The 26,746-nt window shown below is 56.5% G+C and overlaps 1 protein-coding gene across 6 annotated transcripts; it reads right to left on the bottom strand.

The window, feature by feature from the left end:
• On the bottom strand, window positions 1-26,528 carry ASS1 (argininosuccinate synthase 1). 6 transcript variants are annotated; one of them, XM_042052537.1, is made up of 15 exons: window positions 26,468-26,528; window positions 23,889-24,000; window positions 23,367-23,435; window positions 22,928-23,116; window positions 20,959-21,015; window positions 20,441-20,515; window positions 17,431-17,501; window positions 17,010-17,040; window positions 13,349-13,439; window positions 11,458-11,542; window positions 10,384-10,448; window positions 6,288-6,419; window positions 2,481-2,637; window positions 833-898; window positions 1-308 (listed from the first exon to the last, which is right to left on the bottom strand). In XM_042052537.1, the coding sequence occupies exons 2-15, from the start codon at window positions 23,994-23,996 to the stop codon at window positions 254-256; spliced, it is 1,251 nt and encodes a 416-aa protein (XP_041908471.1). In that variant the 5' UTR covers window positions 23,997-24,000; window positions 26,468-26,528; the 3' UTR covers window positions 1-253. The 6 variants fall into 6 exon arrangements, with proteins under 6 accessions (XP_041908471.1, XP_041908473.1, XP_041908476.1 ...); XM_042052539.1 differs by having other exon boundaries at window positions 26,464-26,517; XM_042052542.1 differs by lacking the exon at window positions 26,468-26,528 and adding an exon at window positions 24,635-24,749.
• Window positions 26,529-26,746: the final 218 nt, after the last annotated feature.

Genomic DNA, 26,746 nt, shown 5'->3' with positions numbered 1-26,746 from the left:
TAGGAATAAAGCCCGGCTCTCAATGCCGGACCCCGCGCGTGGCTGGGGGTTTATTTCTTTCCCCACTTCTCCGATGGACAAACCTTTTTCTTTCCCCTGATTGCATTTCACTTGCAGCCCCGTAACAAAGCCGTCACCTCCGCCGCCACTCCGCTCCAGGGAGACGAGTTACAATTACAAATTGCCACCACAATTAGTGCTACTTCTTAGAGAAATTAGAAAAGGGAGCGGGAGGCTCGCGTGCGATTGATTGCTATTCATCCTGCTTTACGGTGACCTTGCTCTGGAGACGATGATATTCCTTCAGCCTGGAAACCGGGATTTAAAAAAAAAAAAATTAATTGTAAATTAACAGTAATAACACACATTTCCTTTCAATTAATTTAAGCAGAATGAGGGGGCGTGAAGAGCAGGCATTTGTTAAGGCCTGTACAGTTTAATTATTTTTTTTTTCTCCCACAAGATAATGTAATTAATTTATCTTAGAGGAGTCGGGGGGACATGGAGGATCGGGGAGAACAAAGCAGTTAACAGGCAATGGAAAAATTAAGAGCCCATTATGTAAATGCAGCGTGTTTTACAGCCCTGGAGTTGGGGGGGGGGGGGGGAGGGGGGCCGAAAAAAAAAGTAAAATAACGAGGCTGGCTGTGCTGGGGAAGGCTGCAATTAAGCTGGGCTGGTACTGGGGGGGCTGGTGGCACCCCACCGTTCAGGGGGAGCTTGTGCAGGGGGCTTGGTTCACCCCCAGAGCCCGAGTGAGGAAGGGGAAGAGCCCTGGGGTGCTGGGGGCTTTTGCCCCCCATCGGGGAGGGTCCTGCTCGACCGCACAGACCTCAGCGAGTTGATGTTGATGAAGCCAGTGGCATCGGCAGGCTCGTAGTCCCCTTGCACGTTCATGCTGCGGAGAGAAAGGCACTGTCACTGCGATGGGATTCCCGGGAGGAATTGGGGCTGCCCTTTGGGAAGGGAGAAGATGTGGGGGACCCCAGACCTGGCTGCTTTCAGCTGCTGCTGCCCCCTCATCCACTGGTGGCTGCAGGGGTCTCAGGTCAGGGTCCCTGCCAGCCCCCAGGGAAGGGCACATGGCTCAGGAGCAGCTGTCCCCAGGCTCCACAGGCCCTGCCAGAGACACAGCCCGAAATTTCCCTCCTTGGTCCCTCATGTGCATCAGCACCCTTCCTCCCCGTGCTCTGGCACCACATAGGGATGTTCACCCTGTTCCAGAGCAATCCTACAGGTATGGCTGTCCCAGAGCAGGCTCTAGAAAAGGGATGGGATCCTGGGCAGGAAACACTGCCCCAGGCATGAGCAGGACTCCAGGCAGGGACAGCCCCACACTGGTGTGGGGGTTTATGGACCTGGCAGCTGATTCCTCGGTGCAACACTGAGCACATTCCCTTCCCCAAGGCAGCAGCCACCCACTGAATCCCAACTCTGACAGTTTCCTACATCCCCAAAACACACGGCTCATTTCCCAGAAACCACAAACCTTAAAGGAGGAAGTGGAGGGAAATAAAGAAGAAAAGAAGAAAAAAAAAAAGAGTTTACAATGATTTTACCTCCCCTGACGAGCTACAGAAAAACCTCTGTGCTTTTATTTTTGCTCATTCGAGTGGTTCTGACCTGCTCTATAATTACGTTACTTTCTACCTACTGTGCAGAGGCATTTCCACACAGCTCTGCCTCTCACAGCTTTCTCTCGGGTTCCTGTGACGCCGTCACTCAAAGGCTTTCAAACCAGCGATGTAGAAATCAAAAAGAAAAGGAAAATGGTTGGAGATGCAGGGAGAATAAGTGCCCCTGTTTTTCTCTCCCTCTCTCTTTTTCCTCCGTCCCACCCCCCTCCCATCCTCCTTTTTTTTCTTCCCTCTTTTTTTTTTTTTTTTTTAATACTTTATTCATTTAATCTCTCCAAGTGAGAGTGCGAAGCATAATGAAGGGTTGGGACAGATTATTAGGAGCTGTTGATTTTGAGGGGGAGGGAAGGGAGGAAAAAAAGCCAGAGAAGAGAAAGAGAGAAGATAATTTGACATTTACTCCGACTGATCTAAACTCATTCGGGTGTATTTATGGCTTATAAAGTGTTTAGAGAGATTGAAAGGGGTTGAGGGAGGGCTGAGAGGGGAGCGAGCAAGCGAGAAAACAACACGAAAAAAAAGGGAAAAGCAAGAGGGGAAAAAACCAATATTGACTTGAAAACATGGCTCGTGCTTCGGCTGGGCCCGTGGTGTCACCTGTGCCACCGGGAACGGGATGGGATGGAGTGGGATGCAGTGCCACTGGGAATGGGATGGGATGGAGTGGGATGCAGTGCCACTGGGAACGGGATGGGATGGAGTGGGATGCAGTGCCACTGGGAATGGGATGGGATGGAGTGGGATGCAATGGGATGCAACAAGGTGGGATGGGATACTGCAGGGTGGGATGGGAGGCTCGTTGTCGCCCCTCCTGTCCACGCTGACCTCCCAAGCTGCACTCACCTCACTAGCTCCTCGTTGTAGAGTGACCGTGGGGACTCCCTGCCCAGGATGTAGACCTGGCCCTTGAAGACAGAGAGGTGGACGGTGCCCACCACCGACTCCTGCGAGCGTCCGATGCACTCCCGGAGGAACTCACACTCAGGGCTGTGCCAGAAGCCTGAGGACAGGAGATGGGGTCAGCAGGGGCTTGGGGAAGGCCAGAGGGGCCTGGGATCCCAGGTGGTACCCCGGGGCATCCTAGGGTGGTCCCCAGGCTAAGTCTTGCAAGGGTAATTTTCAAGGGAAGGGATACAGTTGCAGGACTGGGAGAGGAAATGAGACGCTCAGACACACAGGTTCAGCCATGAGGGATGGAGACCTCATGTGTTTCCCTTCTCCTTGGTGGCCCTCAGGATCTCACTGGGAGAAGAGGATGGAACAAACTAGAAATGGGCCGTGGGGCCATCGTTGTTCCAGCTCTGCTGGGCAGGGCTGATCATGGAAATGAAAAGATTCGTTAAGGAGGTATGAAATTACCCCTCAAAACTCACCACTTTGGGAAGGCCAGGTGGAGACAGACAGATGGACACAGAAATGGGGGGGGATCAGCTCCCAGCCCCCCAGGAAGGGGATGAGCCATTCTCCCCTGGGATGGACAGAGAAGGGATCTGCCCCAAAGGGCCAACCCCAGCCCATGGACTCTGCTCAGGGGGATGCAGCTCCACAGCAGTGCTTCACCCCCCAGCAGCTTTGGGGAGGGAAACCCACTCAGCAATGGGGGTCCCAGTGGGGCAGTCACCCCAGTGGTTCCCATTCCCTATCCCAGAGGGATGCAGAGCAGAGTGCTCCCCCCAGATCACACAGCCTGGGCTGACATGGGGGCCGCATCGGGCTGTGCTTTGGGCCACAGGTGTCTCGGCAGCCCCAAGTGGGCTCCCCACCTTCCCAGCCCCCCCAAAGTCAGTGAGGCTCAGCTTGTCCCTGCTGCTGCTTGTGGGGAAGTTTGACTTGTTCCCACTCTGGTCCCAGCATGAGGAGCTGGTGGGACACAGGGAACCAGTGCTGGCACCCCTGGAAAACACCATCTAACCCTGCTCCAGTGGGGATGGCAGCCCCTGGCAGCCCAAATCCCCTGAGCTGAAACCCAGGCTGGGTGTTGGGGTGATGTGCAGTCATACCACGGCTCCCCAAAACACATCCTGGGGGAGCAGCTGTTGGTATTGCAGGTGCATGGCGGGGCTGTGGTCCTGCCTGCCGCCCCCATGCCCCCTCCAGTCCCTAAGCAGGGTTATTAGCCAGGGAGTCCTCGGAGACCGGGAATAAAGCCTGGGAGATGAAGAAGGAGATAGAGGTGGAGAAAGAAAGAGCCCATTCACTGCCCTCCGGTCATCCCCAGGTTTTATCTCTCCCATCTCGCACCGGTGCCCTCTCACCTTTCCCTTCCCAGCTGGGCTCTGGGACCAAAGCCATTAAAGAAACAAACAATTTCTTTTGTTGTTTGGCCTCGCCAGCCCCTGAGCAGGGCCGTATCCTGCAGCCTTGTCCCCGGGGTCTATGTGGCCCTGCTCCAAGGCACAGCACCACAGCCCTGCAGCCCCTCACCACCAAATCCACCTCCCTGAACTGACCCCCCTCAGCTGCTCCACCATACTATAGCCGGGGGATTGGGGACCTCTTCCCAGAGGGTTCAGGGACCCCTGTCCTGAAATCAGCACTGCCATGCCAGTAGGAACCCCGGCTCCAGGCAAATACACTCCTTTTTTTGGTAACCACCCTCCAGGTACAACTCTTCAAATATCAGGATGGATGTAAAAATCCCTGTAAAAATAAACCCCAGACACATTAAAATAATAACCAGCTGCTTGAGTCCTGACTCTGACAGCTCCAGGTGGGAGAAAGCATCCCCCCCCCTCCCGACCCCCCACTGCAGACACTGGAAGCGATCCCCCCTTAATGACCTTCCCACCATCCTGCCCTAATCACGGCGCAGGCAGGGGGACAATGGCATTTCCGCACCTGGGAAGGACGGGAGCTGGCTTCAAAGCCACCCCTCCACAATGGGATCAATAGGAACAGGGGGAAGATAAACACTAATTCTCCTAAAAACTGGACGAGCTGCAATAATGAGGTGTTAAAGGAAGGTGAGCTTGAAAGCCTGGCCTCCGGCACGGGGGACCCAGGGGACCCCCGGGTGCTTAGCGTTGGGGTTGTTCCTTGGATTCAGGATGGGCTGGCAGGGAAGTCTAGGACCAAGCTGGAAATCCCTGGGGATTCAACATGTGGAGCCAGGGAAACAGCAGCCTTTGCCTGGCAGAGGTGGGGAGGGAGAATTTAAACCATGCTTCCCTGAGTGGCTCTTTAACCTGGTGGCTGCACAACAAGTGAGTGGTTAGGAATAAACAAACAAACAAACAGGTTTATGCCTGAACAACAACAAAAAAAAATAGTCAAAATAAAGGCAGCCCAGGTCAAAGTCTAATAAAAATGGCCAGAGGCAAGAATGGTACCAGAGAATGAATGAGGGCAGGGGCTGTGATCCAAGAAGAAGGTGACAAAGACCTCTGTGGCCCCTGTCAGGCCCTAAAACGTGATTTAAGCAGCAAAGGGGCTCAGGCATTAAATGCCAGGTGCTCAGTCATTAAATGCCAGGTGCTGAGAAAGATGCAAGAGGGAATGTCCTTGGAGGGGAAGGTGACAAGCACTGGCACCAGAAACTGCAGCGGAGAAAATAGCCTGACCTGGTCCTACTGGATCTGCTGCTGCCCAAAGCCTGAGCTCCCACAGTCAGGTTATTTCCAGGGTATCTTCCCATGGAAGATCCCATAGGAATCACGCCAGCCCTTGTGGTTAGAAACATCTGAAAGGTGATGGGAGGAGGAGCTGGGAGGCTGAGAAATCAGGGCCTGTAGACAACAAACGTTTGGCCATGGGGCAGGAATCTCCCTGGTGTGGGGCCTCCAGGATGACAGCTCTGAACCAAGGACCCAGCTGTGGGCAACAGGGTTTTGAGACCACTTAGGGCATTTTGGGCTAATCCTACTTCCTTCAATTTAGCACCAGGGACTGGGGTCGGGGTGGATCCATGGAGCAAACACTGAGCTGCGACCTCTCAAACTCAAGCCATGATCTGGAGCTGCAACTGCTCCACAGGAGGAAGGACACAGGGCTTCACTGCTGTCCTTCACTGCCGGGGTGAGCCGGTATCCTCTCATCCCTTACAGCTCCCAGCCCTCTCCAGGCAGCGCTGTCCTGTCCCAGACCGGGAGCCCCAACCCGCAGTGCCCCTGTGTGGGCTGTGCACCACATAGCAGAGCCGGGACCCTCCATCCCCCGGCACCTCGAGAGTCCCCTGTGCCACACTGCCAGGGCACAGGGACAGCTCTCCAGCTTCAAATCCTGTGGCAGGGCTTGAAGTTTGAAGTTTGGGTGCCCCATATCGCAGTGTGCACGAGGCAAAGGCAGAGGTGGAAGGGATTGGAGGGGAGAGCTGGGGAAAGGTGACACGAGAGGGGGCAAAAGGATGGTGAATTACATCTGAATGTGCTTGTTGGGATGAAGTGGTGGCATGGGGCTGGGAGAGATGCCATGAGCAAGCCCTCATGGAAGATGGCATTGCCTCCCAAAAGCAGGCATGGCACTCCCTTGGCAGGAAAGCATGCAGAGCGTGGGGTTTTGCTCAGCCCAAACACATCTTTCTCCCCAGGAGCAGCCTCAAAATCCACACCTGGACCTGAGTTTTACAACCAGTGGCACCTGCAACCTCCAGCAGCAACGAGGGAGGAGGAAGGCTGGGAGGCTGTTGTGGTGGCAGGACTGGACTGTACGTACCATTGTACACCAGCTCCGAGAATTTCAAGGAGAGCCCCTGCTTGATTTTCCGCACTTCCCGATCCATGGTGAAGGCCTCGATATCTAAATGCGCATGGTATAGGATCGTTCCTGCTGGGGTCTCATAGATACCTAGCCATTTTTCCAGGCAGGGGGAAAAGCAGAAAAAGAGAGAGAAACGAATGAGACCAAAACTGTCAGCAAATGACAAAAAATAATGACTTGGCTGACAGAAGGAGCCGTGGTCGAGCGCATTCAGTCTCAGCTCGCTGTAAAATGCATCTGTCATTATATTCATGCTGGGGCCGAGACAGTCCACTCCGCACCTTGCGGAGAAAATTTCTAGATTCCCCTCTTTGAAGAGGCACTCTGACGAGGCTAAATGACAGGGTTTGGGAACCGATCCCCCCACCCATCCGTGCCCAACGGTCTGCAGCTGAAAACCTGTAATTAACAGAACGAGCGGGGCACAGGCATGGGGAGCACAGGGCCTGAAATACCCTCCTCTCCCCTCGGCTGGCGAGAAAGGGCCCCGCGCATCCGCTGGGAAGCAATGAGGCTACCTGGGGGCTGGGAGGGCAACCTCCTTTGGGGTTGGCAGGGCCCCCCCAGTCCCTTTCTGCTGCCCCCCCCCCCCCCCCCCCCCATTGCACAAGGCCTGGGGATGGAAGATGCTTAATTATTTCAGCAAGCTGCTCCTTTGTTCCAGCCGTTCAGGGCTTGTTTTGTGCATGATGTGGTTGTTTGGTGTTTAAATACAAGTATGGACATCCAGTGCTCCCATCCGTGTTGGATGCAGGTGGAAATGCTGAGCTGGTTTGGCAGTGAATATGTGATGGGAAAAGCTGTAACCTGTCCACAGGCAGGGCTGCTCCACCAGCATATCCCCGTCCCCTGCCCGCCTACAGGGATGGTCCCTTCCCAGTGCTGGGCTTCTGCTATGACACACTCATGGGAATGGCAAAGGGCACAAAGGAACCCTGTAGGTTGTACCCTCTGAAAGAGATGTGCCCCCAAACAGCCCCAGCCCCAAGAGAGGCTGAGGGGAGCCCACAGGGCTTCACCAGGCTCTGCTCTCTCAGTGCCTTGGAGAGTGACACAGGCTCAGCACTTCACCAGGCTCTGCTCTCTCAGTGCCCTGGAGAGTGGCACAGGCTCAGCATGTCCTGTCCCAGTGTGGCCACAGTCCCACGGACACAACGGGAGCCACAAGCGCAGCCGCCCAAGCCTCTTCCATCAGACCTCATCCCAAGCAGTGTCCACGATTTCAGCATCCTGCAGGCACATAACAGGATCCGACCGTCCCAAAGGAGAGCCAACCCCTCCTCCCCAGCCACCCCAGTGATGCTGCAGCCCAGTCCCTGGGGCAGCTCAGGTGCTCACCAAACATCCATTCCCTCAGGGCTGTGGGAGCAGACAGCCGAGTTAACACCAAACGCCAGCTGTCCCCATGGGCACGGCAGGGGCACAGAGAGCTGCTCTTTGTCCCCTCCAGCCCCTGACTGTGGAGCTGAGCCCACCACTAACACAACTGATATTCCCTCTCCTTCCCCTTAGGAGATGTTAAAGCCATTTTAGACTGAAGATTTGGGTACATGCCTTGACCCCCACCTCCTGCCCATCTGCGGGTGCTGGCGGACAGGACCAGAGAGTGTCAGCTGGGGCAGAGGGGAGGGCAGCTGACAGCCACTCTGCAGCCTCGCCGCTGCCGAGGAGACAAGAGACACCTTCAAAGTGACACTCGCAGCATCTCCAAGTGTCTATTTTCATCTCCCCATGTTTACAGGAAAAAGACAGAGGTGTCAGCACTGCAGCCCAACGATGCTTCAATCACCCCATAATTACTGCTGGGGAAGGGGGGACCGGAGCAGGGGGGATGTGGAGGGGGGCAGCCAAGGAGACAGCTGCCGCTACTTAAAATTTTCTAATTTGTAACCTCGGCTGTCACTTCACCTCCATCCGAGCAATTTTGCTGCGCTGAGTGCAGGCTGTCACTCCCGACGTCATCGTGGGACAGGAAGGGATGTGGTGCCTTCCCGAGGGCAGTGCTGTGCCCATGGGAAAATGCTGCCCAAATGTCTACCCCTGGTCCAGGTCCAGGGCTGAGCCTGGAGGCCGAGTTTGGCCTGGTGTGTGTTCATTGCAGGGAAGGGGTTTTCCACTTTCCTCCTCCATCAGCTCAGCGCATCCAGAGGAGGAAAAGGAGAAAGGAGGAGAAAGCCAAGGGGAGGAAAAGCCCCAGCCGACAGCAGCGCTCAGCTTTTGGCAGCGGCCGCCACCCCTCCTTCCCTCTTCCTCCCCACTGATTTCATTTACTCCACTTAATTAGCCCCCCTTCGGAGTTAAAAAGATAATTTGATAATGAGGATGTGAAAGGGAGGGAGAGGCAGGGCCGTGCTCCTGCAGCCCAGAGCCCCCGGCCCAGCCGTGCCCCCCGACCGGCTGGAGCGCCGCTCCTGGCACCCTGTAATTAGCCACCCTCCTCCCACTAAAACAAATATGGCAAAACCGAGTTAATGGGGCTTAAAAGGCTGGTGCGGGTGCGTTCCATGCGCCCCTCGCCCATTAGGCCTTAACGAAGTTCAATTAGGAGCTTAGTAAAAATCAATGCAAATGAATTTATCTCTTCTCTGACTTCCTGGGACTGGAGGATGAGGGAGAGAAGGCACCTTCGCTGCCACCTCCATGACAGGGAAGGCTCTGGCCATGCTGCTGCCTGCCTGTGCCTCAGTTTCCCCTGCAGAACCCCAAATCTGTGGGGCCACTGCACACTGCTGGGATTTAAGGGATTGTCTCCTCCAAGCCCAGCTCCCATCTCCTGCACCATTGATCCTAAACCCATTTTGGGTCCAAAATGCTCCAGGCAGGGGTAGGGTCACCGGGGAGATGGTGCAAGTACCCACAGCACCCTCCTGTTCCGGCCTGCTCCCATCCCAGCTCTCCATCTCTCCCACAGAGCAGATTTCTGGGAGGTTTCTCTTAATCCCAAGAAGCCAACCAGGGGCGGGATCCTGCTCAAAGCAAGGGGGGAGACTACCCCAAGGTCTCATCCCCACGGGGAGCCCACCCCAAGGTCTCATCCCCGCAGTGCTGTCCCCAGAACCCCTGCTCCTCCCGCGTCCACACAAACATGGCAGCGATCGCTCGGCGATGTCACGCAGGAGACAGACGTGACAGTTAAATGGGGTTTAGAGAAATTATTAAATGCTGGAAGGGTCACTAGAGCCTGTCAGTGGCTCTTAAAAAAATAAAATAGATTTTGACAAATTACTCAGCATCCTGCATGCAAATGCACAGGCTGGCGCGTGCAGGTTGGGGTTGGGGTTTTTCCTGCCTTCTTTTGGTGTAAATTTGATTATTCAAACCAAATCAAATGATTTGGGGATTTGTTTCTTGCCTTTTGCAGTGGATGCCGGTGCCCTGTGGTGGGGAGGAAGACCGCAGGCTTAGTCTTACCAAGATATTTGCTGTTGACCTGAGCAGAGGGCAAGTTTAAAGAAAGGAAGCATCTAATTAGGTATTAATGAGATTTAAGACAAAAGATTTGGAGTAAGGAGTTGGGAAATGATGCTGAGCCACCTCCTTACTTAGTTTTGCACAGGGCAGCTCTCTGCCTCCAGAGGTTTCCAGTGAAACTGATCCCAATGGAAGATCAATATTAGGAGTCATGGCCTCAAAAATGCGTAGATAAATCAAATATTCGCTTTTTTACAAAAAACCAAACAGTAGCTTGCATCAGCTTCCTGTGGTTTGTACAGGTATTAGAGAGTCTGGCACCATTCAGGACCTTCCATGAGCATCTCTCCACACCAGCCCACAGCCTGGTGTGTTTCCCACTGGGGTCAGGTCTCACTGGAGGCACTGGGACCCAGGGCTGGTGCCAGCAGTGGCAGCGAGTGGGCAGCTACTGTCATTAGAGAGCAACAGGAAGTCCCTGTCACAGGGAAATCTCTGCCAAAAACTGATGGGGAGGGAAAGGTTGAGGGCTGCTGGTGTGACCTGAACCAAAGCACCCCAGGATTACTGAGCACCCACCATATCCCACCAAAAAGTGGTTTTCCCACTTTTTTATCTTTTTAGGGCAGGGTGGACTCACCTCTGGACTTCATCCCAACGAAGCGATTCTCCACGATGTCGATGCGCCCGACCCCATGCTTGCCCCTGTGAGGAGAAGGGAGGTTGCAGCAGTCCCAGAGTGGGACACAGGTGGCTGTGAAAAGTGGGTCAGAAGGGTGGGCAATGGGGAAAAACCCCCAAATGACAGCGGGCCAGCCCCTGAGCAGCACTGCAGACCATCAGTAGAGACCTCAGATAAGGCACGTGACAAGGAAATTGATTTTTCTCCCCACCAGTGCCACAGGCAGCTGTGGCACCCAGGCCACTGGAAAATAAACTGGGCAAGGAGACAGGACATGCCACAGCTATATTCCCAAAGTAATTTTAAAACCACTTAATAACCATTTAAAAAGTGAGCTACATGGAAAAGTTCATTCCCATTCACCACCAGGAGGATGAAGGCAGAGACACAGAGGAGGCTGGCCAGGCACTGGGTGGTACTTAGGAGGAGTGGGTGCCCTCATGGGTGGTGCTGTATTTTTGGGAAAACTCCTGAGGATGGCTCTGTGCCAGCAGCAGCAGGAGCCAGGCATGGGGTGGCACAGGAAAGAAAACCCCAAAGAAGCTGCTGCTGTGGAGACAGGAGTAGAAAAGGGCAATGAACCTGGCCAGCAGGTCTTCATGACCCAAAAAAGTCAACTCTCCACAAAAAAGGGACACTGAGCCCTCTCAGGGAGGCAGGGTGAGGCAAGATGTGAGAGCAGGGGGTCCAGGACTGAGCTGGGACAACAAGTAAAGGGTGCCCTGCAGTGGGCAGGGCAACTGGGGCACACAGGCAGCCCAGAAAATTTTCAGAGGGCTTCTTAATTCTCTTCATGCACACTGAGCAAAACCCTGGGGTAATTATACCCTCGTGCTCCTGGCCGTGGTGCCCAGCTCTGCTTCCTGGCATTTATGGTACAACTGGGACACAACTGGGACCATCCCATCGCTGACCACCATCCCTGGGCTCATCAGGACGTGTCTTCTGCTAGCATCCTGCTTCCACCCCACCCTGGGTACCCTGGGGATGCTGCCCTTGTCCCCTCTGCCAGCCAGACAGGCTGGCACTCACGCGATGTCGTTCAGGTACACAAAGAGCTCCAGGGCTGAGGAACGAGTGGCTCCATCCCCAGTGTTGGTGACCTTCACTGGGACACCTGCAGAGGCAGGGAGAGAGGACGGGCAGGATCAGCCGGTGTCAGGATCCCCCCGGAACATCATTCCATGGGCGTTAAATAGATGTGACAGATATGAACTCTAAATAACTTCTTAAAAAGGCATATCCAAGCTGGTGCGAGGGGGAGGCGAGGGGAGGGGGACCCACCTCGGGAGAGGAGCGAAATAAATAAATAAGAAAGGCCATAAAAACGTCACCCCCCCTTTTCCTCTCTCTTCTCCCTCTCTTTTTTTTTAGGGCCTGTGAAATTGCAACCAGGCCCTTAACTAATTGAATTTCACGCTCCGCAATTGTCTTACAGCGCAGCACCTTCTGTCCCACCAGCCCTTGCCGGGGAGGGGGGACAGAGTGACAAATGTGTGCTCCCCCTCCTTCCCTCGCCAGCATGGGGGGTGTCTGGGGGGGACCCCCACACCGGGGCACGGCTGCTCGCACACGCACGCACACGCACCCCGCGGCGGGGTGCTCCCCGCCATGAATTAATTATTGCACCTTTTCTTTCCCCCCCCCCTTAAATTTTTTTTTAAGGGCGCCGGGCAGGAGCAAAGCAGAGCAGGGTGGTGGGGGGGATGCTGAATAGAAAGAGGCATTTTTCTTTAGCGGTGTGAAATGAGCAATAAATGTATTAGGAAGCTGACAAGGGGGCTGCGGGGCCCACAAAGAAAAGCGGTGCGGAGTTGGAGGCTAATCCCCCCTCCATCTGCCCTCCTCATTACCATTTAACGAACTATCAGTTGCCAATCAGCCTCAATGCCTCCCTTTCTAGTCTTTATTATATAGGCGCCTGCAAGAGCCCTGTCTAGTGATGGGGGCTGTCAGCTCCCCCCCACTGCCTCCCCCTTAAACCCCGTATTTTCCAGGGGTTTATAAACTCAGTTGTAAATTGCTATTAAATGTAAACTCGCGGCAATAATGAACCTTAAGCTGCTTCTCGGCGCAGGCCCCCCCACCCCCCGCCCACCCCACGCCCCCCCACTTTCTAACCGCAAACACCCCCGGGATATTGGCCGGGGTCCGCTCGGCGAAGAGCCGACGTTGTTGGGGCTGTTGTTGCTGAAAGCTGCTTAGCCTTTGAAATAGTTAATAATTAGATTAAAACTTCAAATAAATTAACTAGGGGCTGAATGGGCTGCCGGGAGGGGGGCTGCTCCTTGCAGGGGGATCATTATAATGGAGCAGGAAGGCTGGCAATGGGGAGGGGGTATCCCCTCCCAGCGGGGTCTCCCCCCAGCCTGTGCTAGGCTCGCCACTGCTGCCAGGATGGATGGTGGCACGGGAATGGCCGTGGCTGGCAGAGGTGGAGATGCTGCTCAGTGTCCCCTCTTCAGTGATGGCTCCGGGGCTGTGCCCTGCCGTGTGTCCCCAGTGATGTAATGGAGCATCCCTGTCTCCTTTATGATAGCATCACTCCTGCTGGAGTGTCTCCCCAGCTGTTACACTGGCCAGCATCACCTGCATGTCCCCAGAGCCACCTGTGTGCCACCTGCAGGAGAGGGGACCCTGTGCCCACTGCACCTTGATGGTGGGTTGAGGGGGCTCAGACCCCTTTCCACTCTCAGGGGGGTCCCAGAAAGCCCCTGAGATCTAACCAGACCCTCTGCACACCTCAAAGAGCCCTGGTGTGCTGCAAGCACCATCCTCAGCCCCGATGTCACGAGTCAGGGCTCACCCATCTGCCCCCACCCTGGGGATGCTCCCAGCTGCCAGGGAACCCCAGTTCTGGCTGGGAAGTGGGGCTTGTCTTGGGGGCCCAGGGACGAGGGTCTGGCAGCAAGGAGGCTCTTACCCCGCTCAAACTTGATCTCCAGCACGTCTGGGGTGTCGGGAGAGTTGGCCGGATCACAGGTCTTCGTGTAGAGCCCGGGAGGAGCCTGGTTCTGCAGGGAGAGGGAGAGAAGAGGGACAGTCAGTGGCATTGCCATGGCCAACACTGCTGGCAGCCCCAACCCTGGAGCGCACGCCCCATCCCAAAGCGCATCCCCCATCCCAAAGCACAGGACCAGCACAGCACAGCACCGGCGCTTACCGGGGGCCCTGGGAACAAAGGGGTTGGCAGAATCAGCCAATTTTTCCCCTCAACTTGATCTCATCTTTTCCTCCAACGCCCCCACAGCTGGAGGCGGGATGGCTGCGGAGAAGCAAGTCAGGCAGGGAAAAGCAGGACGCTGGCAGCGAGCGGCGGGGCGGGCGGGCACCCGCATGTCCCTGCACCACGGCCGGGCTTATTCGGCGCTGACCGAAAAAACTAATGAGGAGGCCTGACCCCAGCAGGTGCTCCCGGCACACCGGCTCTTTCATGGTGTCCCCGGGGTTAATACACACGGGCGAAAATAGAGCAACAAAGCAAAAACCCATTTCAGAGCACATCAACCTTTATGTATATTTTTTTTTCTGAGATTTATAGGGAAGAGGCATTTTATCTCCATCAGAGGGAGGCCAGCAGAGGCTCGGGTGCTGATGGTGAATTGCTGCAATTGAAGTGCATGCCAGAAGAAGCGAGGGGAAATATAATATAAAAAAGCTTTCCGTCCCGGAGAGCAAATGCTTTGCAATTTCACGTGGCCCCTCGGCACTCACCCATGATGCGACTGCACAGGCTGACCCCAAAATACTTTCAAATCTGTGTTTGCAAAGTCCTGTCTCCAGAGGGACTCCCCACCCAGCCACAGGTCCAGGAGGTGGAGGGGGAATGGAGGCACAGAGTGCCCAGGGCATGTGCAGCACCATGGAGAGTCAAGCAGCCTTTTAAAGAGTGGCAAACTGGTATTTCCCTGCCAAGCCCAGCTGGACAGAACTGGAGCTCTGGGCATCTCTGGGCAGTGGGGCCCTGCCTGCACCCACCCGCCCAATGCCTGGGCCATGCTCTCCCTGTTCTTCTTTTCCTTTTTAAAGCCCAGACTTCTGCTCACTTAATCAAATCATGGAATAATTTGGGATGGAAGGGACCTTTAAATGTCCCTTTTCCTCCCTTCTCTTGCTTTCCAGCAAGGAAAAAAATGATAAGGTATAAAGCAAGTTAGGAAAAAAAGCCCCGTAATAATCCAACCAAAAGTGATTGCTCTAAAAAAATATTTAAGCTTTTTAAAGGGAAAATTAATTTCTCTACAGAAGAAGTTTTCATCAAAAATGTTTCCAGACAGGCAATAAGAATTTTAGTGAAAACTTCCATTTATTTTGGTCCAAATGTATTTGTATTTGCTGGATCACTGCCAGCACCTGAGGGAAGCCCACACAGCTGCAAGCACCCCATCCCACCCTCCACACTGGGGGGGGGTACCCTTTGCCTCACCCCAAACCCCAGAGCGCACATCCCAACACCAGCCACAGCCAAATCCTGGGAATACAGACATAGCTTCCCAAGCACTCACTGCAGCACCCCCCCTCAGTTCCCACTTTATGTCATTTTTGCCCCTTTCCCTCGTTCTAAGGGAGAGGCGCTGGCAGGCAGGCGCATCTCCCCTGTGCCCCCACGCACAGATTACACGGGCTGTGGATTTCAATTTTATATCGTCTGCCCTTTCCTAGCCCTGATCACACTTATTAACTAGATGAACCTGTGAGAGATGATGAAAAACTTTGAGTTCAAAAGGAAAAGATGGAGGGGGATGGGAGAAAAAATACGGGAAAGTATTAAAAACTCTTTACTAAACATTGGAAGTCAAAGTCAGGTAGTTTCCAATTTTCCGAGCCAACTATGAAAACCCCTATTAAATAAAATAACTAAATAGAAATAAAAGTGACATTTGGCTTGCATTCCATCATTACGGTGCGAGCCTGTCCTCTTTTTATTCTCTCTCCTAAAAGCACAGTTCAAATGACAAATAGTTTGTTGCAGTGTATCAATGCCTTCTATTTATCCCTCCCCGCAGGGGGGCTAGTCCTGCGATGTCATCTTTAAAGGGGAGAGAGGAAAAAAAAAAAGGGGGGAAAAAAAAAGGAAGAGTGTGTGGAAAGTGAGAGAGGGAGGGGGGAAGAAAGAAGCAAGAAAAACGGGGCAAGAAGAGAAGAAATTGGAAGCAAATGGTCCATGAAGTAAACCATGATGCAGAGCTATCGATGCCGCAAATGGTTTATTCATCCGGCTGATATTGTTGTGCCCGGGACTGAATGAACTCTTTCAGAGTGCCATATGAAGTTAAAGCAAGTAAATTTCTATCTTTCTCCACATTAGCTGCCTCATTGCCCTTCAATCGGGCCTCACAGAGGCAGAAAATAGCTCAACCATCTGCTTTCAAATCCCTGCGTTTGGCAGGTCCCGAGGGTTTGGGGAGGGGAGCCCGCCGTGCCTGGCACCCCGGATCTTGCCACGGCCACCTTGTGCCCAGCACCGCTTCCCGGGCCGGGGAAGGGGACAGCAGTGACAGAGACAGCAGTGACACCGCGCTCCAGGAAGCCACCTCCCAGCTCTGTCACAGGGTGAGGTGCCCGAGCAGAGGATGCTCAGGGATGGGGTCAGGGCACTGGTCAGCCCCATTTCCAAGCTGGTTTTGGGAAGGGAGCGGGCTTGGCAGAGCCTGGGTAGTGGGGATCTTCCCCGAGAGAAGAGGACAGGTGCTGGGTGCGGCAGGGTGGGTCAGGACGGGTGCGGGTCAGTCCGTGCTACCTTCAGCTAAAGACATGAACACCATCCCGGTGCCAACCACTCTCCGGGAGGCGGAGACCCCACGGGAACCCGGCTCTGCAAAGCCTGACCCACAGACACCCCTCTGGAGGACACCAGAGGAAGAGCGGGACCCCCTCCCCACCTTCCTCCTCCTCTCGGCCCCTCCGCGGGAGCCGGCTGCGGGCACGGGGCTCCAGCGGCTCCGCTCCCTCTCCGCCAGCCCTCCTTCCCCTCTTCGCCCCGGGCTGTCTAATTAGAGCTGATGGATAGTTTAAATAGCGGCCGGGCGCGGTGATCCGCTGGAGCATGAACAGCGCAGGCAGGGCCAGCAGGACCACGAGCGCAGCTCGGAGCGGCCGGAGATGTGGCGCTGTCACGGGCAGCGCCCGGCCGCAAGTCCCTGTTGGCAGCCAGAGCTGGTGGCGCCGTGGATGAATTGCTCCACACCACCCACCCAGCGGGAGGTTTCACCCCACACCGCCCACGGATAGCGGGCTGGGAAAGCAAGGAGGGCTGGGCGAGCTGCAGGCACGGGCAGGGGACAGCCCGAGCCTCTGCCACCCGCCACCAGCTCTGACTCTGCCGCCAGCACCGCGGCTGTCTAATTGCTCCTTTATTGCTGCCCCGCGACGTTGTCCCCTCCGATGTCACCCTGAACGGTCCCTTCCCCTCTTCACGCTGGCAGCAATTAACGCGCCGGGAGAGGCGGAGGGGCCGGGGCGGCGGCGGAGCCTCCCCGCACACACGGGCGGCCCTGCCGTGAAATTTCCAATTAGGCTGCAAAGACACGAGACGCCCCCGGCCCCGTGGCTGCCGTGCTGGCACGGTGGCCGTGATCGATTACCTTGGGGTTCTCCAGGATCCCGGCTTCGTAGCTGCAGCAGGCAGGGAAGGAGAGAGAAGTCACTGCAGCACCTGCAACTTGCAACCCCAAAACCCACCCAGACGAGACCCCCGCTCCCACCCACCCCGTGAGGATGGGCATAAATACACGTTATGGGATTTCCAGGGCATTTTAGCAGCAAGCCTGCAAGGAGAGCCAGGCTTAGGAGAGCCCAGGAGATGGAAGCTGCCGCATGGAATGTGGACAACTGGATAGAAAAGGAGGATGGAGGATTTGGAGTTGCCCATGGTCAGCATACGGTGGGGCAGCCTGGGACAATGGATTGCAAAGGGCTGTTCTGGACATGTAGGATGGAGGGGACTTGGGCCCCAGACCCCGGGTCCTCACCTTGTAGGACCTCCTCACCTGCCCAGCTCCTCACCTGATGTGCATTAGATTCTCATCCATGCTCCAGGGTGTCTGAGGTGTCACAGGCACTGGGATCCCATGTTTCTGCCGGGAGGAGAGTGGGGGTAAGACAGCCTGCAGGGAAAGCCAGCCCTCACTGACACTGGTTCCCAGCAGGAGCAGCCCCAAAACCACGAAGGCACAACCCATGGCCACCAGCAAGGCAGCACAGAGCAAGGTGGACTCCTGTGTTCCTGACCCTGAGCAGCAGCAGCTCCCACCACAAGGGCCACCTCAACAGGGACATCAGGGACACGGTGTGGCTGAGGGGACAATGGCTGCCCCAGCCCTGCCACAGGCTGAGAAGGGGCCCCAGAGCACCCCATGAATCCCAGAGATGGAGACACAGCACAGACGTTGTCTACTTTTCCTAGGTCCAGGGCCAGGATGGTGTAATGCTCTCATGTATGTGGTGGGATGGTTGGGGTGTTCTTTGCAGGGCCAGGAGCTGAACTCAATGATCCTGTGGGTCCCTTCCAACTCAAGATGTTCCACAATTCTATGATTCCCCCAGCCAGGCTTCTCAGCAAGGGGAAGTGACACAGGGACACAAGTCCTCAAATCCACAGGATGCTCTAGAGCCTAAAGAGGGCTAATGCTCTGTCATGGGGGGAGAGCAATGCATCCCCACAGCCTCATGCAAACACGTGGTGAAGCAGAGACACCCCAAGCAGGCGGCAGTGTCCCCCTGAGCCCGGGCACCTCGAGCACACCATGCCCAGGGATGTGTGGCCCCACACCGGCTGCCTCCCTGGCACGATGCAGCGCAGAGCCCGGCTCTCTAACAAGGTCACCAGTGTGCTCATTTATCCACTGACATTTCAGTGGGGGAAATTGCCTGTGAAGACGAGGTGAATTCATGGGGGAATTAGCGGGAAAGGTGATGGCAGCAGGCTGACAACTGGAGCCAGTGGGGACATCGCCCACCCTGCTGAGACACTGAGCCACGATGGGCTGGCTGTGGGACAGCCACAGCAAGACAGGGATGGAGACAGCGGCTTCCACTGTGCCTTGATGTGTCTGTACAGCCTGGACATTGCTGGGCAGCTCTGGCATTTCAGTGTCACCACAGCAGGGACATCAGTCAGGGCCTCAGCCAGGAACAGAGGAGCAGGGGCTGAGCGGAGGTTTCTTGTTTGCCAGGAAGGGGGGAAGGAAATGCTTGTGGTTGTTACATCACAGCCCTCAAACCATCACCTGAGGTGGGAACAAGGTTCTGAGATCTCCTAATGTTGCAGAGGGACTGACTCAGCCCTGCTCCTGGGGGGACATGGCCTCAGGCTCTTGGGTTCTGATTGCTGGTCCCCCACTATCATTCCAGTGTAGGGCCCACTGGAACCCCCCAATATCCAATCTAGACCTCCTCTGGCACAAGTTAAGGCCATTTCCTCTTGTCCTATCTTGTACTTGCGAGAAGAGACCCACCATTGGCACACCCATCTCACCTGGAGTGTACAAATCCATCTTTCAGACCTGAATACCCAGAGATCCTGAGCTGACTCGTGTCCTCTGCCAGCCCTCTCCTGCCTCTGCCTCCTCCTGGCAGCTGGGGAAGCCAGTGCTCCCCAACCCATCCTCACCCCATTTCAAAGAGCATCCTCCAAGTCCAGACCCAACATCTACTGAGCCTAGGCAGCCGTGGCTGGAGCCAAAGGTGCCAGGACCAAAGCGGGATTTTGTTCTCAGCATCTGTCTCACCTGGCTCTATCTGTGGCAAGGCTAATCCTGGAGCAGCATCCGGGAGAGCTTGGCTGTTCTCATTAAGGTGTGTGAGGATGAAGCAGCCAGTGGCAGGGATTTGCTGCCCAGGGGCTGGAGCCAGCCTTGCTCTGGCAGCAAATCCATGGCAAGAGCTGTGCCACGGTAAAACAGATCCTCACTTTCCCTGGCACTAATGGAGCCCCAAACATCATCATTTTACAATCCCCCAGCACCAAGGTGAGCATATCCAGGTGCTCAAAGGACCTGGCCATGCACCTCCCTCTCCTAAGGATGAAAAAGAAGGGAAACCACCTTTTTTTGTAACAGATAACCAGAGACTGAGAAGTACTAAAAGCCTCACCCCACAACATTTTGCTCTTGGAACGGGGCCCCCAATCCATTTCATTTCCCTTTCCCCCCCTTCCAAACAAACAAAACAATCCCCACAGCCAAACAAAACCCCCAAACCCAAAACACATGTTCCATTTTCCATATAATAAAACCACAGTGCTCTTAATAACTCCCCTATTTGACAATTTGTTTGGCAACATATGGAAAGCTCTCGTAAACTCTCCCCTTCATAATACAACGGCAGATGGCAAACACAATCCTCAACACGCCGCTCTCTCCCGGCAGCCCTAAGGGGCTCAGAGGGCTCCTCACCCCATGCCACATCCCTCCAGCTCCACACCTCGCCTTCCCAGAGATTACCCAGGCAGCTTCGATGGCAGCTATTTAAAAACTGAAGCAATTTTCTGGTTTATGCACAGAGCTGACTTTTCCCTTTTGATTGATTGAGCCGAGTTGTCAAGCATTTCCATGAAGTCACTAAAAAAGAAAGGTACCCTGGTGGGCACATAAAAACCTGATGCAAAACTTCTAATGTGTTTTATTGTAACTTGTACTTCAAAAAGGAAGGGACAACAAAAGTGAATGTATTTGCTTTGTCTGTTATGCAAGTCAGGGAGTTGGGACCCGTTCCCTTGGAAAGCGGGTTACCATTAATAGCCAGGTAATTATGAGGCTTTTAGAAAGGAAAGAGAAAAAAAAAAATAGAGGAAAGGGGGGCAAAAACCCTGACCAGGAGGCTGCAAAGTGATGCTGCAAGGATGTTGTGCAGGATGTGCTGCTGTCACCCGCCAAGTCATGGTGAGCATCCTGCGGTCACCCTGAGCATCCCGTGGTCACTCCAAGAATCCCATGGCTACCCTGAGCTTTCACAGCCACTCTGAGCACCTTTTGCTGCCCTGGTAATCTTGTGGCTACCCCACACCAGCTCCTACCTTGGCATAATCCATCAGCTCACGGCGCCCAGGGAAGCGCTGGTAAAACTCGGGCAGCCTCCATGGCGCGACAACCTGGCAGGAGAGCAGGAGCATGAGATGAGAAGCCCCTATCCCTCTTGTAGGCCCTGGGTCCCCTCTACCCCCCTGCCAAGGAAGCCAAGACTCACAGGGTGTTGCTCCCCCAGCTGAAATTTAATCTCCCAGCACAAGGTGGGAATAAACCAAACCCCGACCCTAACCAGGCACTGGATGCAAGGGGGAAGCAGGCAGCATCGATTATCCAGCAGCTGCCTTGGTACTGTTTCCTCTGTGGCCTTGTGGTGTTTGGGGTAAAAATAGGTCAATTAAGGATCATTACAGCCCCCTGAAATGCCAAAACGTCGCTGCGTGCAGCTGGTGGCTTGTTAAAGTGAGGCAGGGCCATTTGCATCGGTGTTAAAACAGAATTCCCACCAGCTGGGGAGAGGCCAGGAGCCTGGCAGTGGGGAGGCGGGGGATGGTTTTGGGTGCCTTACCTTGATCTTGGGACACAGGGCGTAGCAGGTGAGCTCAAACCGAACCTGGTCATTGCCCTGAAACATGAATGGGAGGCACTGAGGGGTCACCCCAGCCCCGGGTGTGGCAACACACACACGCAGCCTCTGAGGAGCTGCTTGGCTCCACTCGCAGCTCTCCTGGTGATATTGGAAACCTTGGACACAGAGGGCAAGCATCCTCTGTCCCATGGGATCACTCCTGGTCCCTCTCCATGGCTGGTTTGAACCCCAAACCACCTTTCCTGTAGCTCCTGATAGCTGTGTGTTCAAACCAGATTTGGGTATTTTTCCCCCAAAGGCATCAAAGGACACAAAAAGGAAGAGGGCAAGGTGGGGGAACGACCACAGCGAGCAGAGGGATGCAGCAGCTCATAATTAAATAGCACAGAACCTCCCTTTACCTTAATTGGCCCTTGCTGATTAGGTCCCACTAATGAGTCCAGGTAGATGGGAAGGGGCAAGGAGCAGGAGCAAGGCTGGGAATTACGAGCACTTCCAAGGGAACAGCACTCACTGAAGCCTATTTTCCACCTGCACCAAGGGGCGCAAGGACCCCCAGTTCCCTCCCATCGGCCTGGCCCGGAGGATACATTTACACCCGGGCTGGGATTCCCGAAGGACTATTGCACACAGGCAAGTACATCCAGCAGAGCACTCATTTCCCTTACAGGCCCAAAACACGTCCATCTGCTCCGGCAGCCGGGACACCCCAGATGGTCCCATTTAAGACTCCGCAGCCGGGTCGAGTTACCCGCAGTCAGTCCCTGCCTGTGCCCGCGGCTAATGGCTTGGGGAGGGCAGCCACCGAGGGTGCCCCTGCCAGCAGGGACGGCTGGTGGCACCTGGGAGCAGAGGGGACACCGCCGCACTGGGGATGTGTTACTCCAGGGCGCCTCTGAGCAGGGGCTTTCAAGAGAGGCCTGCTGGGGACGGATGAGATGGACGGAAAGGGGTGCAGGAACCCGACTGCAGCAGAAGAGAGAGTTATTGTAGTCATGTAGCCCCCCCAGCTGCTCCTCTGCCCCATCTCCCGAGTGCCGGCATGTCCCTCGGCAGTCTCCTGGCTTGCATTTAACATCCCCCTTCTAGCAGAGTCCCCACCGTGGGGACCCCAAACCCGTTGCCATTCCCCCAGGAGGTCACCTCCCCTTACCCCTGGGCACGGGCTGTGGGACGAGGAGGGAGAGGCACCCGGCAGGTCCTGGGTTCACCCACTGAGCCCTCGCCTGCCCCAGGTGTCCCCGCCCCGGGCTGGGTAGCGGCTGCCGGTGCCAGGGGCGACCCACGGTCACGTCTCGCAGGTCCCACGCCCCCACCACGCTCCCCGTGGGGGATTCCCCCTGTCCAGGAAGGGGCTGGCACCGAGCATCCCCTTTCCGCGGTCTCTGGCTGCCTCTAGCGGCAAAGTGTCCTCCCTGCGGCCAGCGGGGCCAGCGGGGAGGGGGACAGGGACCGGAACAACCGCGGTAGGGACCGGCACTGCCGGGATAGGGACAGGAATGGGGACAAGGACCGGGAGAGCGGGGGATGGGGACAAGGATGGGGACAGGGACCGGGACAGCCAGAACTGGGGACGGGAATAGGGACAGGGTCTGAGACAGTCGCACCTATCCCAGGATGCCCCTAACCATTCCGGGTTGTGCTGGCTCAGTCTCAGCCGGCTCCTGGCCCGGGAAGCCGCAGCATTTTGAAATTACTGGCAGAAACAGAGCGTTCAGCTGTGACTTCAGCCTTCCCAACAGCGAGACGGAACCGAAATTGGGCACAGAAATCCCAGAAGTGAGAAGGAAGTGTTGAAACACGGTTGAGTTTTGCACAGTCCCCAAAAAGCACCCACAAAACACCCCGTGCACCCCTCCTGGCACCCACAGCTTGGCCTGTACACTCACCAGCTCCCCCATCCAAGCACCTCGAGCTATCCCTGCCTGGTGCCCGTGTGCCCCCTCACCTTGCCCGTGGCCCCATGGGCGACGTACTGGGCTCCCTCGCGCTGGGCGATCTCCACGAGCTTGCGGGCGATGCAGGGCCGTGCCAGGGCCGTGCCCAGCAGGTACCGATCCTCGTAGAGCGCGTTGGCCTGGACCGCCGGCCAGATGAACTCCTCCACAAACTCCCTGCTGATGTCCTCGATGTAAACCTGCCAGCACGATGGGACATTCCTGATGGGAGCGTTGCTAAGGGGGGAACCCACTCCTCTGGAGTTTTAGGAAACGTGCAGTGAAAAGTCTCTTTATCTCCCTTTTCCTAAATGCTGCTAAAAGGCTTTGGGGCAAAACCTCTGGAGAAGGGATTTCTCACTGGCACGGTCCCCTCTCCAAAAGATTCACCCCCATGGTGGAGAGCAGGGAGAACTCGAAGCCCCCAGAAGCAGGGAGGGACACCGTTACCTTCTTGGCCCCCAGCGCCAGTGCTTTCTTTCGTGCTGCCTCAAAATCTTCCTTCTGCCCAATGTTGGCCTGGAAAGCAGGAAATCAGCAAGACTCAGTACAAACAAGATCATAAAACCCAGTGCAAGCCCAGTTTGGCACAGGGCATCATGCAAGGCATGACAGAGCCCATGCTGGCTGGGCTTAAGGCTACCCAGGATGAGCAGGAAGGGAGTTCCACCCCCCGAGACGGATATCTCAGGGCCATGACCCCTTCTGCCAAGCCCCTTGGCTCTGTCCTGATTCCCTGCCTTCATTAGCAGAGGGTCATTAGCTGGCAGGGACAGGCTGTGCCACACAGGGCTGGCAGCTCAGCAGAGCAGCAGCGGGCTGGGCCATGGTTAACCAGAGCGAGCAGGGTCACCGCACACACCAGGACACGCCTTGCTCCCCCAAGCCCCCCCAGACCAACAGCCCAGCACACCCTCCACCCCCAGCCCCTGGGGACAGGGTTCCTGTGACAGGGCTCAGCTCAGAGCTCACCAGGTAGGCGACAACGTCGTAGCCCTGCTCCTTCAGCCACACCAGGATGCAGGAGGTGTCGAGCCCCCCACTGTAGGCAAGGACCACTGTGCCCTTGGACTGAGCCATGGTGCTGCCAAAGCAAAGGGAAAGGGGGTCATGATGCCACCAGCCACAGCATCAGGAAGGATCAGCTGAGCCAAGAGCCCTCCCAGGCTGCCAGGAGCCAGGGCAGGGCTGGGGGCAGGAGGAAAAGCCACAGCACTGGGACAGTGTCCAGGTTGTGGCTCTCAGCCAGGGACAACACCCTGTCTGTGCACCAACCTGTGAACCCGGTGGCGGCTGGGCGATGGAGGAGGCCAGGGCAGCCACGAGGGCTGTTTTGCTCTTACCTTTTCTCTGTGCTGGCAGAGCACAGCCTGCCCCACGCTCTGCAAGTGCCCTGCAATGCTGGGGAGCCGGGGCTCAGGCGCAGGCGCCCGGCTGTGGCAGAGGCACAGCTCAATGCCTTGCTCTGGCACGACCCGGCACGTCCCGGCCGTCTGCAGAGAGCTGCCACCGGCTCAGCCCCCAGTGCCCATCAGCACTGCCTGGCCTGCGCTGGCTGCAGGACTGCGGGGCTTGGCAGCATCACCTAGAGCCCAGCCCAGCCCCAAGTCTAATTAACGCTCACGGGGCATTTATTCTAATTGCGCTGCACGTGTTTTCTGCCAGCACAAAACACCTACGTGGGGATTCAGTGCCCCTCACCCTCCAGCCAAGGATACCGAGGACTTCAGCCAACAACAGGAGATGGTGAAGGACGCAGCAGCCTGGATCTCAGGAGAGGGTTGGGGGTCCTGGGCAGGAAGGGGCTCCGGACTGTCCCTGCAGTCGCTGGGCCAGGCTATGAGTCCCAGGGCCCCACGAAGAGGCGATGCCAGCTGACCCTTGGCCGGGGGAGGCGGATGGCGGAGCCGGCCAAACCCCGTCCCGAGCAACTTTCACACTGCTGCTGCCAAGTCAGCACAATCCTGCTCCTGCAGGCCGGGAAGGCGCCGTGCCGGGCCGCTCCAGGCTGGCCCACCCAGCACCTCTCCCAGTGGGATGCGGTTATGCCGGGGTGTGCCGCAGCACCCCGGTCCTGCCAGCGAAGTGTGGAGCCAGCACCCCACGGGGCACGGCGTGCAGCCAGCCAGGGGCAGGCTCTGCCCCGCTGCTGCCAGGTTCTTGCTGAGGAACAAAGGGGTCTGGCGGGCCCGTAGCCTCCCTCCGGCTCCCCGAGCCTGCCCGTGCCCGTCAGGCTGCCACGCAGGCAGCGCCCGGTGCCCAGGCTTGTGCAAGCAGCATTTCCCTGCTCGTGGGGCCCTGTGGCTGTGCCAAACTGGGTCCCTGCCAAGCGAGGTTCAGCCGTCCCTTCCTCACCGGGGCATTTACAGGAAGGCAGTCGCAGTTCCCAAAAGGGCCCAGCCCAACCCTGACGCTGTGCCTGCGGCTCCTTTTGAGACAGCTTCCCTCCTTTACTTCTAAACTCTTCCCCGCCGTGGCCACCAGCATCGCTGTTGAGGTTGCCAGGCTGAGTAAGCGCCTCTGAGACCAGGCGCGCTCGCTCTACAAGTGGCCCAGCAGTGCGATAGGGAAATGCCTCCAGCTCCTGCCTGCTCAGACACGTCCCAGTGTCGCAATGCCCGAGGGGCCTGGGGGCACCTTGCCCTGGAGACGCATCCTGCATCCCAGAAAGGGGGTGGGGCCACCAGCATTCCCAGCTCTGGAAACAAGGCTCGTGCCAAGCCCGCCTGCCCAGGAAGGGAGAGCCCCGAAGTTTCAACGTTCGGCCGCAATAAATCAGAGCAAACAAAGCTCAGTGAAGAGGAACGCGGCGGGACTTTCTCAGCCCTTATTATTATTCCGTAGCAATTTCCGTGTGAGTCGGGGCAGTGATTTTACTGGAGAGACTGGAGCTGCCCTACACCAAAGGAACACCATGCATTCGGTTTTAAACCCAAGAAATAGATATAAAGAGGGCGGGGAATAAAAAGACTGAAAGTTTGGTAAAGAGAAGAACTGTCTTCGCCAGCCGGGCTGGAAGAACAGGCGGGCTGCTGCCTGTGGGCTGCAATGAGGCAGCCAGGAAAGTCAGGGACGGGCAGGAGGGGCAAGGACAGGGGCAAAGGCAGGCAGGAGAGACAGGAACAGCCTTTCCAGGGATTCGTGCAGCAGAGGCATATGCTCACTGGTACTGGGGTTTTCCTCACCATCACTCCTCCAGCTCGTGGACGTCCCATCCTGCCCTCCAAAATCCCCAGAGCAGAGCAGAGAGAGCACAAGGTGATGCCGGCTGAGGTCTCAGTTCGCCTCCCTGAGGGCGGCCAAGGGGCCCCTCAAGGAAATGGGACTCTCTTGGAAGCCCCCCTCCCATCCCAAACTGAGCTAGGAAGGGCTTGACTGCAGTGTGCACAGCGCTGGGAAGGTGCTGGCACCCCACTGCCCTGCTCCAGCACCCAGGGGTGGGGGACACCCGTGGGTGGGTGGAAATGGGACAGACAGGGTGAGGGGACATCCCCCAAGGCAAAGGCCACTCTTTCCCCTCTCCCCCCCATGCCGTGCCCGCACTCACGCACTCCTGGTGTCCGGCTGCCCTCGGTGCTCTGGTCCGGTGCCTGGAGCATCCTCCCCCCCTCCTCCTTCTCCTTTATAACCGGGCGTAGGCAGGCGGAGCCGCCGCAGGACAGTCCCCCCTTGGGCACGGTCCCCGGGAGAGGTCCTGCGCTCCTCCTGCCCGCGGGGTGCCCGGCAGAACGGGGGGAGAAGCTGCCCCCGGGCCGGGATGGAGCTAGTGCCCAGCCCCAGCATGGCTGCTCTGGGTGCTGCCACTGCTGTCCCCCCACTCCTGACCTCCT

This window comes from Corvus kubaryi, unplaced genomic scaffold (assembly GCF_017639235.1).
Source record: "Corvus kubaryi isolate FWS band 111438036 unplaced genomic scaffold, C.kubaryi_AGA036_p1.0 78, whole genome shotgun sequence".
Taxonomy (NCBI): Eukaryota; Metazoa; Chordata; class Aves; order Passeriformes; family Corvidae; genus Corvus; species Corvus kubaryi.
Note: the sequence above shows the minus strand (reverse complement) of the source record. Positions and strands in the feature narration are given on the sequence as shown.